Genomic DNA, 11,309 nt, shown 5'->3' on the forward strand with positions numbered 1-11,309 from the left:
TGATGATTAAAATATTTTGCTTGAACAAATAATGGATATATAGTTGAACATCTCTGATTTTAATAAATCAAGTTAGGCATATAACTTGGTCTTATTTTTTAGTCTTGGTCTACCTTAGATTTTGTATCTTCTCTCTTTACTTTTACCAAGATCAAGCTTTCAAGCTTCTTTCTTGATCTACTTAGTTTGGTAGTTTGAAGGTCTAGGGAAGATTTTGTTTCCTTTTCCATTTCAAAGGTAATCCTCTCTCTCTGATTATCCATTCAGTTTATACTACAGGCTTCATTTCTAGCTACTGGAAGCTGTTTTATCTGTTTGTAATAATGAGAACACAGTTCAAAGGAAGGGGTCATGAGAGCCTTTCGTTTTTGGTGAAAGGGCAAAAAATCACAATTAGGAGAATCTCAGCTCTAAACGAGACATACCTGAAAAGAGAATATAATTAAATGTACATGCAGGGAAGAGGGGAAAGGGGACTACTTGAACAATACAGTGACTCTGTAATGACCATGCTTTTGGTTTAGACCAATACATACCAGGCTGTTAGTTCTTCTAACCATTTATGCTTTGGATTGGCTCATCCCGTAGGGAAGTTTATCATTGCTACACCAGTCCTTTAAACATCTTTCTCTTTACTCCTGGGACCCCTAGATACATCTTTTGTGACCCATTCCCACAAGGCCTAAGTCTTACTGTCTACAGATGTCCCTTTTGACAGATACTGTTACTTGACATCTACTCTTTTTCTTTTCCAAGAGAGGCCTGATTTTGTGCAAGTAGATGGTAAAGAGAAGCTGGGTCCTTCCCACAGTGAACCATGATTGGTCAAAGCCAATTATGATAAGTAGTCTTTTTACTCTCGATAATGACTAGTTTAGCACAGGTACAAAACATAATGCATTGTTGCCTCCGTGAACATGCCAAGGATGGCACAGGAGAAATATAAAAGCATTGAGACCTTGATGGTGTCATTGAACCACTAGAGTAACAAACCTGTAACTGCCCTACCTTTGAACATGGTTTTGTTGGGTTTTCAGTTACCTGAAGTGGAAACTATCCTGATATTCCACCAAATCCCAATACCTATTTTGTGAGTTTTGATAAAGTTTTTTTCAATAATCATGCAACTATTCCTTAAGTAACCTTTTAACTAAAGGCACACACCTGGCACTAGAATAAGAAAATATATTGAGACTCACTCATAATTTTCTATAAAGGCACCTATCATCCTTGTTTTTCAAACAAACACCTCTGTAAACCGAAAACTTCTTTGAAATTCTAAGAAGAGGCTCTGAGCTCTTTGAAGTTGAAGAAAGCAAAGTTGGCCAGGAGGACCGAAGCAACTAGTGGCAGAGCTTGGGGAAGGGGTTCAGTTTTTAAATTCCAAATTCGTACACCACAGCACCCAGTGTTAACTACGTGGAAAATTTGTGGCAATGGGGCAGGTCGAACGTGAAGTATTAGAAGGCATACAACGTTCGGACGAAGGAAATCGATGACTCCACTCCCTGCCTCAGGCTCTGAGTATGATTTCGTTGGGCTGCAGCCGCGGGTCTCAATGCTCCAATACACTGGGTCGGAGACTAGCAACCCAGTCTAAGCCGATCTGAACTCTGTCCACGCAGAAGACAAACCCTTTGCATTCCACGTATCTATAGTCAGCGCAAGAAGACACAGCGGACTGCTCAGGCCAAGACTAGGTCTCGCACTCATGGCCACTCATTCACCTCACCCCGGCTGGACCTAAGTTTCGGTACCAATAATCTTTCGGGTTCTGGAGTCTCCTGTCTTCTTAATTTCCTTCTTTCCTGAAACATTACGTCCCTCCGGAGTCATCCTACCACTCTACTTCATCCGGTTGGCCGGCACAGAGCTCACTAGGGAGACCCAGGCAGCGGAACCGGAAATACTTGCTTGGGAAACCGGAAAGAAAACTACATCTCCCAACATGCCTTGCGAACCACGGGTTCGTTGGTCAACACGCGAGAAGAACTGCTTCCCGCGATCACGGTCGCCAATCGCAGGGCAGGGTTGCGTATATGAATGCGAGTGACCATTTCCTCCGGCTTTCAGGTCAGCTCCAGCATTGGGAAGGTTGGGTTTGGGTGATGTTTACGGTGGAGGCGGTTTGTTGTCTTAGGTCTCAATTGGGGTTCGCTTCCTGCTGCTTCTGCCTGGGTAGCGGGAGGTTTTCTAAAATCATTAGTTCCTGACCCGTAACTAGGGACCAGCTGACCCTGAATTAGGCCCTTTTGTGGCCGGGCCGGGTAGAGGAGTCGTGGGGAAATGAGGGAGTCTGAGGATGCTTGGAGGAGCTTCGCAGCTGAACTGGCCCTCTAAGGACTATTCTCGTTCTTCCCAGCTCTGTCCCGAAGTCTCTGTGGCGTTCTGAAGAAGACCCCGCGAAATGGCGTCGTTCCTCGAGACAATTGGGGCCCAGGTAAGACCCTGTCCCTTTTCGCGGTCCAAGTTCCGGTCGCTATTTCTGGCCTCTGTCTGTCCTCCTTTAGAAGAAGGTATGCCCTACGTGATGGGAAGGCCTCTGATCTTCAAATAGCCCTTTCACCAACCTGTCTTCACTCCTAGACCAGGCACTAAGGAAAAATGGCGTATCAAATTCTTACTTTCAGAACCACCACCTAGGAGCAGGGCCCATAGAAGTTTATAAGAGAGTACCTCAAAATGTCTTCTGGAATGCTGCTTATTCCAGATTTCTAGATTTCTAGACTTCATTCCACACCCGTTGATAAATACAAACAAAACCCCCAGGTGATTCTTAATCACACTGAAGTTATGTTGATTTATAGGACTGGTAAACTTAGGGATGGTGAAATAGGCCTGGATGTGATGCTACAGTGAGCTTAGGAATGAGTGCATTTGGTAGAAGGAGAGGGACTAGTAAAGGAAAGGGTGTTGGGAGAATACTGGAATCTCTATCCCTTTCATGATTCTTCCTGGGCTGCTCAGTCTTCTGTCCCTTAGAGCATACTTAATGTTCCCCAGAGTTGTTCCCTCATCTTTTCTAGTTGTCTCTTCTGGAACTTCTCACAGTTTACCGTCTTGGTTCTTATACCACTGCCTCAGAAATTGTCTGTTTTTACTACCTCCTTCCTGATTCCCACCATCAGCCCATAGAATCCATTTATACCCCATTACCCCATCCCCAGCTCGCAGAAACCGTTTACACCAAGCCCTTTCCTCCCTTACATCTGATGTTTCTATCTCTTCTTGGCCTTCCTAGACTGAAGAGGTTGCATTTGGGCGGACGCCACCAATGCTTTTTGAGGATCTGGCTGTGTATTTTTCTCAAGAGGAAAGTGTGAGTCTGCACCCTGCCCTGAGGTCCCTCAGCAGAGACACCACACCGGAGTGTTTCGAGGGTATGGCTTTGACAGGTAAGGCAATTATTTTTCTTGCATTTTGGAATTTTGGTCAGTCCTGTGATTAGGATTTCATGTCTCATCCACGTGTTGGTATGGGAGAGCAGGACCTATCCCTTGGGTGATTGATGTGGATATTGTAAGAACCTGCATGACAGCGCAATTTTTAAAGGATGAGATGACTTTTAAAAGATAAAAATCCCGTCGAATACTGTGCCTGTGGTTTTGCATGAGACATGGCAGTATCTGATTATCTTCCCAAATATTTGTTACAGTCAATTCACAATTTTACTTGTGAAACCTCATAATATAGTTTAGTATAGGTTTCTATCACTTGCATAAGATTAGAAATTGATTTACTCTCAAGAAGGTGCTGTACCTTTCTCACCTAAGGGGAACTCTCTATGCAGAAATGTTTCTGTGATTGAGTAGCTTTTATCCCTGACTAGGGTTGACTGTTTGAAACTATCCCATTACTGATATTTTATATTTTCTGTTTCTGTCTTCATCATGTTCATGTTTTCTTCTACCTTCTTGTATATATGAAGTATATTTATTTATAATAGTGAGTAACATTTTACTAGTTTTATCATCTGTGTCATTTCTGGGTCTGTTTCTGTAGATTGATTTTGCTCATAGATATGGGTCATATTTTTCTGATTTTTTACATGCCTGGTAATTTTTGATTGGATGCTGGACATTGTGAGTTTTATATTGTTGGATGCTGGCTTTTGTTGTATTTTTTAAAAATGTTTTGGTCTTTGTTGTGGGGTGCATTTAAGTTATTTGAGATCAATACGATCCTTCCAAGGTTTGTTTTTTGCTTTGTTAGGGTATATTCAGAGCAACCTTTAGCCTAGGGCCGATTTGGCCTGCTGCTGAGGCTTTGTCTTTCTGAGGATACTGCCCAGTGCTCTGTGTATAAGGTGCAGAGAAGGGAGGTGGGAGGGGGGGGAATCCTTCCACTTTGGTTGGTGGGAACATGAACTATTGAACTGTTATGTGAACTCTGGAGATTGTTCTGTCTATTCCTTTTTAATGGTTCTTTCCCTGGCCTGGGGTAGGTAAAGTACACATTATGTGTACTTTCAGATTAGCATTTAGCCATGGACTTAAGCGGACCCTTTCTAGATACTCAGAACTCTGTGCTTGGACCCATGCTTCTTCTCGGATACTCTGCTGTCAAATTCTAGCCATGTTGGCATTGCTGAACTTGGTCTCCTCGAATCAACAAAACCACTGGGTACTGTCTGGATTCCCACACAATGCACTGCAGCCCAGAAGAAACCCTTTCCAGGCAGCGAGCTAGGGCAATCAATCACAGGATTGCTTCTTTGGAAGGAATGACGACTTCTGTATTGATATATTGACTTTATAAATTAAGAATGTTTGGAAAAATATTGAAGTGCTTTTTGGTAGGCTCAAGTTTTATTATCCATCCTAGCAATGAGACCGGTTATTATTTCACTGTGGTTTGTATAGTAGCTCTACCTTGATCTTTCCTTGATGAGAGGTAAAGAAATTTTAAAGAACTCTCTTGGTGACAAATGGTTTCTAACAACCAGAATATTTCTCAGCTAGGTAGAAAAATACTCATTTGCTCTTTTTCTTTCTTGATAAATGTGAATCCTAATCCCTATTCCAATTGTGGTTGCTGCAACGATGAAAAAAAAAAGCTCTTGAGACCTAAATAGACTAAGTGGAAAACTCCACCTCTACACGGTATCTACTGAGATTGCCTTTAGTTCCTGTCCTGACTTAGTTGTAGCTATTTTCCGATTCTTCCCCTTGCAGGCTCATCTAGAACTAGATCCTTTGGAAAGTCAGTTGGCTCCCAATTTTGTATACTATCAGTTTCTGAGTTATAGGATAAAGCATCTATAGTTTCTCAGTCCTATGTGAACTTAGCTTGTTCTTTTTCCCCAGTATCACTTCAGGGTGTTTTTTATATTTTGTTATGTTTTGTTTTTATCAACAGGAAGGGGAGGCAAGATTGAGAATAATCAGCAACTAAATCTAGAATCTGTGGGACTTGATGAACTTGCCCTAGAAAAATACTCCACTGCTGTGCCCCTCGTCTGTTACCCAGAAAAGTCCTCTGAGGATGGAGTTCTTGAAAGGAAAATATCAGGTGGAACTTCTGCTTACACGAAAAGGTTCATAAGCCTTTTAGTTACCATTGAAAACCACACTCCCTTAATAGAACTATCTCAGTGTTTAGGAACCAAAGCACTTTCTGAAATTCTTGAATTTCCCCAGGAAGAAGCCAGAAATTCATATAAGTGTCCTGAGTGTGACCAAAGCTTCAGTGATAATTCCTACCTTGTTTTGCATCAGAAAACTCATTCAGGAGAGGAAAAGTATAAATGTGATGCCTGTGGGAAGATTTTCAACCATAGAGCCAACCTGAGGTCACACAGGAGAATCCATATCCGCAAGAGGCCTTATAAGTGTGCTGAGTGCAGTAGCAGCTTCCGCCAGCAGTCATCTCTCTCTCGGCACATGAATATCCACATTAAGGAGAAAGCCTACACATGTGGCATACGTGGGAAAGGTTTTACGTGTCTCCCTGGATTGGCACAGCATCCGAAAACCCATGATGCCAAAAAAGCCTATGAATGTACCAACTCTGATAAATATTTTGATCAGAAAACAAATCTTGCTTTGCATGAGAAGCATGAGGTGGCTTTGCACACATCAGCCACCCAATACCAGTATATTCAGTGCACTAAATGCTTCAAGCAGCCCTCACATCTTTCCCTCCCTGAGAAGGACCACAAGGACAACTCTGAATACTGCAGCGATTGTAGGGAAAACTTAATTTTGTTTTCAAAGTCCAAACCCTTAAAATGTCCTGGATGTATGATGACCTTTCTTCATATCTCTGAGCTTGTTTCCCATCAGAACATTCACAAGGGGGAAAAGTCCCATAAACGCAAGACACGTGGAAAACGTTTTATTTTGGATTCAGACCTTGCATGCTACCAGAAGAGCCACACAAAAGAGGAACCTTTTAAATGTTCTGTGTGTGGAAAAAGTTTCAAGTTGAATATGCATCTCATTACTCATCAGCAAACCCATACGAAAAACGTCATGTAAATATAGCAAATTTTCATCAATGCTTGTGTGTTTCAGCATCTATACTAAAAACAGGGAAATAGTTACCCTTTATGTGCCAGGCATTATGCAAGCACTTTACACACATTCCATGTAATAATATATAATTTAATTTTCACCACACGCTTGATTTAGGCACTATGATTTCTATTTTATAGTTGAGGAAGCATAAAAAGTGTTACAGCTAGTAAGTGAAGCCACTCACTGTTTACTGTTTAAATTTCATTTGTATGAGTTGGAAAATGATACGGAAAATTTTTTAAATTCAACTTTCATTAAAATGAAGGTTATTTTGTTTACATGGTTTCTAAGTGAGTTTTAGAGAATTTATTTTTTTGCCAGTTCTGCAGAAATAGTATCTAGGAAAGTTAAATACTTTTATATCTGTTATACTCGTTTTTGCTATTCCTCTCTGAATGTAATCGTATGAGATTGTTATTGTTTTACACATGAGTTTCTAGAAGGGTTTAGAAGCTTTTTTTCCCTTTGTGTGAAAAGTTCCCAAATGGAAGGGCTAGTTGGTGTCATGATGACTATTTGTATCTGTGGCATTCCTGTTCTTAGATCTGATGCTGTTGGCCTTTGTGGTTCAAGGGTTTGCAAGAAATTTTGGCACTCTGACAATAGCCCTTCTGGTGCCTGGATTTGATCAAAGGAAAGATACTTTCTCCTCTAAGAGGATTTACTTCCAAGTTTCTACTGAAGCATATTATTACCAGCCTAGCTATTTAGTGAGCATGCTAGGTACTTTACGTATATTATGTAATTTAATCTTCAGAATATGTGACAGGACTATCATTTCATAAATGAGAAAACAACCCCACGGAGGGTAAAATCAATACCTTGCTCAAGTCACAAAAATAGCAATGTGCTGAAGCTGGCATTTAGCCTTAGGTCTTTCTGACACTGAAGGCTGTGCATTCTGTGACACTTGTGTTATATGTTAGCATTCATTCTACATGGTAACACCACAAGCATCCGGGGAGGCTGAGATAGGTGAGTAAGGATGGAGGCTACCCCATACACATGCATCCTATGACAGGTTCATATTCCCTTTGTGCTTTATCCCAAGCCTGACTTACATGAATGGTTATAAAACAACAGAAAGACTCTCCAGGACTTTAAATTCAAACTCATCCCTATGATCAGATCAGAGATTACATACTCTACAGAGTACAGTCCATATAGTTTCAGGTGGATTTTGGTTTAAAAGAAAAATTCCCTCATCCTCTCTAAAGAAGAGATATATAGGAATTGTTAGAGTTTAACCAAAATACTTGATAATACATAGGTCTTTAGATACTGCTGAGACATAAAAATATCAGAGCACAATATTGTTGTGGAATGGTTATTGTTAAAGAACCAGTTAATCTTGTCAATATATATTCATACAGAATTTCTCTTTAAAGCAAAATTATGTACCTATCAGCAAAACAGCATTTAAGTGGGCTTTAGATTGGAATGTGAGAATGGTTTTATTCTATTTAAATAGTGTATATGTACAGCACTTACTAAAATGGGATTATCACTGGGAAATCTCATGAGCAGTAGGACTAAGTGGATGGAAAGTAGTACCTTGAAGATGTGGTCTTTCTACAGAACAGCAGAGGACAATATTCAAAAATATGCTGGCTATCGCTGTAAGCTCTTAACATTGGTTTGAGGCAGGAAGATACTGTTGGTGAGTAAGGAAAATGGAAACCAATAGCCCTAACACAGTTCACCCACTCCTTTTCCCTTTTGTTCTTGCTGGTTTCTTGTTTGTGGATCCAGTTGAGACCCTGTGCTCAATGTGTTAAGGTCACACTTTGCTCTTTGTTTCTTATGTCTCTACTCTAAAGATGCAGGACACCAGTCCGCCAGGACTTCAGGGTCTTAAAAAAGCAAGATCTTGTGGAGGTTTTTCTTTAGCAGGTCTCTTCCAGGTGCTCAGAATTGTATAGAAAGATGGTCTCCACTTAGATTTTTTATCAGCTTGCTTGGGATATAATGATCTTTGCTAAATATCAAAAAGCACTGCCTCCCTGTTCTGCTTCTGTTTTCGGTGGGAGCAGCTGGCACAGTGCTTCGTCAGCACATATTAGGGGCTCTCATAGTTCAGTTGACTGAAGAGTTAGTTGGGGAAAGAGGCCACTAGCAGAGTTGCTGCAGAAAGAAGTAGGAAAGATCATTTGAGAAGGTACTTGGATAAAATGGGGCTGACAAAAGATAGTAGCCATCATTCTTTGCTCCTAAGAAAGTGCAGGAAAAGGTGAGATTTATGCCAAAAATGCTCTCTGCACCTCAATATGGAAAGTCGCTTTCACAATTAACTTCAGGTTTTACATTTTTATTTTCCATATTTTAGAAGATTATGCCAAATCTCCATAAGCTTAGAAAAATAGCACTTTTACAAAAACAATATAAATGTGAGTGTAATTGTCTCTTTGACAGTGTTAATAATTGCCACGCAGAAAAACATTTTTTAAAACCCTGAGCGTCAGTTACTGTGAAAGGCATATTTTCAGTTGCTGCCATATTGTACACTTACACCTAAACCTTAATGTAATTCAAACTGCTCTGAGCCCAAGTAGTTGAAGAGGTCAGTGTTCACCAGTAAGCTCCATGCTGTTTTTTCAATAATGATAGCTTTTCACCCTTCTGTGTACAGTATCAACTGATGAAGATAGATTCCACAGATTGTCAGAAATATGAGCCATGTTAGTATGAACCATGTTAGTGTGAACAAATACTTGATAAAAGTTAATATAGGCATAAAAAACTACATGGAGGAGTTTATTGTTATGAATGGTTGTTTTACTACATTTGTTGCAGCATGGATGTTGACACTATGCAGAGTAAAACTTTGTACTGAAGAAATTGCTGAACAAATTTGTTTTTTGTTGTTGATGCAGTGTTGAAAATGTGTACCAAACAAGTTCTTAATGTGATTGCCAGACTATTAGGGCCTGTAATAGCCATCATTGATGAAAACAGTATTCCAACAGAATTCAGGTGTCAACGGTTTACATTTTGTAATTAAAGAAATATGAAATTTAGTTGTTATTCTTGAAACAGTTGGACTCAAAGTAGTTTTGTTTAGAATTTTGTTGCAATAAGTAATAGTCTATTTGCATCTCCCCATTTAACATAGAAAATGACTCAGTAATTCAGGGAGTTAAAACTAAAAGCAAACGACATTTCACAGTGAATGCTGTTTTAAGTCTGACTTCTGATATAATTAATTGGCACCGATGTAATGAGTGCAGCATGTCATACAATCTGACAACACAGATTTTGCTCAAAGTAACCTGCCAATTTACTACACATGTGTGCAAAGTAGGTTATAGTTTATCTGAGCAGTCTATTTTGAATTGTTCATTAAACTTGTTATCCCTATAGAATTTCAATAAAAAAGTGTTTTTGCTTTGACTATCTGTTTAAAAAGTAACGAAGTGTGTATGTTCATCTATTTTAGTTTTGTAGATAGAGAGTGCTATTGATCTGATTATGGTATGACCATTACTCATCTTTTCAGGCCCATCTGACTTCAGGTGTTTTGTCTTTTATTTTTTGGCATCCTGCTTGCATTAACAGTCTGGGGAGGATGGGAATATGACCTCAGTATACTTAAAGAAACCTGAGAATATACTGCAATCTCTAGTTCGTTTGGATACCTCAGAAGTATGTTTATTGAATGCACTTGCACTGTTTGTTTTTACTGGTTTTGGTGTATTATCAAGCTTAGCTCTAGATTTCAAGCTCTTACTAGGCAGTGATAATGTCTTTGTGATGTACAGTTTGACATCTAATAAATGCTTTTTTTTTATGATGATGGTAATGAGTTGGAACATTTTTTTTTTACACTTACGTGATTTTAGATGGTAATTAGGTGAATTTTGAAGACTTGTGGGATTATGATTTGGAGAGAGTTACTTCGAGCCATTTAATAATGGCAGTAAAGTCGTTTGTTCCCCGTAACTCAAGTACACTTCAGCGCTGTTCCGAGAGACAGCACTAGGTGTTTAGTTCCCTTCCTGTGTTTGCCTCATGGCGGAGGTACAGGACTAGGTTCCTCCAGGTACGAAGGGCAGCGACTGCCCGTTTGGGTCGCCGCCTGGAGCAGTGGGTGAGAGGTGGGGATGAGCTGGGTAGCGTACTCTGAAAGCTTGAGGTCCTCCATCCCCTCGTGCCGGCGGAAATGCCAACGAGATGAGACGGGGCGTGCTAGAGCGGCCTGCAAGGCTAGGAACCGAAAGTTGTGGGCTCACTTCCGGCTCCCTCCTCGGGAGGTTCCGCTAGCAGGTTCCGCTGGGCTTCGATTCCGATTCCCACCACCCTCCTGAGGCTGCCTCAACAGAAGTCAACCGCGAGGGCTAAAGCGTTTGAAGAGGGGTTTCCTCAGCCCTCTTCCTGTGCATCAGCGGGAGAGAAACGCTGGTGTGACTGTCGGTGGCCAGCCCAAATCCGTCCTACGACTGACTGTAGGCACGGAACGGGAGAAGGAACCCCGCACTGCCTGCTGGACCCTACCCACTCTTTGGCAATGCGAAGCTGCCAGTGTGTCTCTGACGTGTTGGAAGGCTTGTTGCTTTGTGCTTCTCACTTGCCCTGGGTGGAGTATCTTCTAAAACCAGCGCCAGCCTCCTCATCTGTTTTGTGTGTGCCCCGCAGCAGAATTCTAACATGCTTCTAGTGTATCTTGGCTCTTCTGAGTATATGGTCCCCGCACCCCTTGAACTTAGCCATTTCCATTACTACAAAGACTTCACTTTATATCTAGCTCAGATTTTTCCTCTCCCCTGCTTTCTAGTTCTCTCTATTCAAGTGCCT

The 11,309-nt window shown here is 40.9% G+C and overlaps 1 protein-coding gene across 1 annotated transcript; it reads left to right on the forward strand.

Annotated features, from left to right (window-relative positions):
• Positions 1 to 2,100: 2,100 nt before the first annotated feature.
• On the forward strand, positions 2,101 to 10,317 carry ZNF597 (zinc finger protein 597). Its single transcript, XM_016166626.2, has 3 exons — positions 2,101 to 2,440; positions 3,242 to 3,395; positions 5,359 to 10,317. The coding sequence occupies exons 1-3, from the start codon at positions 2,408 to 2,410 to the stop codon at positions 6,477 to 6,479; spliced, it is 1,308 nt and encodes a 435-aa protein (XP_016022112.1). The 5' UTR covers positions 2,101 to 2,407; the 3' UTR covers positions 6,480 to 10,317.
• Positions 10,318 to 11,309: the final 992 nt, after the last annotated feature.

Source organism: Rousettus aegyptiacus, unplaced genomic scaffold (genome assembly GCF_014176215.1).
Source record: "Rousettus aegyptiacus isolate mRouAeg1 unplaced genomic scaffold, mRouAeg1.p scaffold_m13_p_8, whole genome shotgun sequence".
In the NCBI taxonomy this organism is placed as follows: domain Eukaryota; kingdom Metazoa; phylum Chordata; class Mammalia; order Chiroptera; family Pteropodidae; genus Rousettus; species Rousettus aegyptiacus.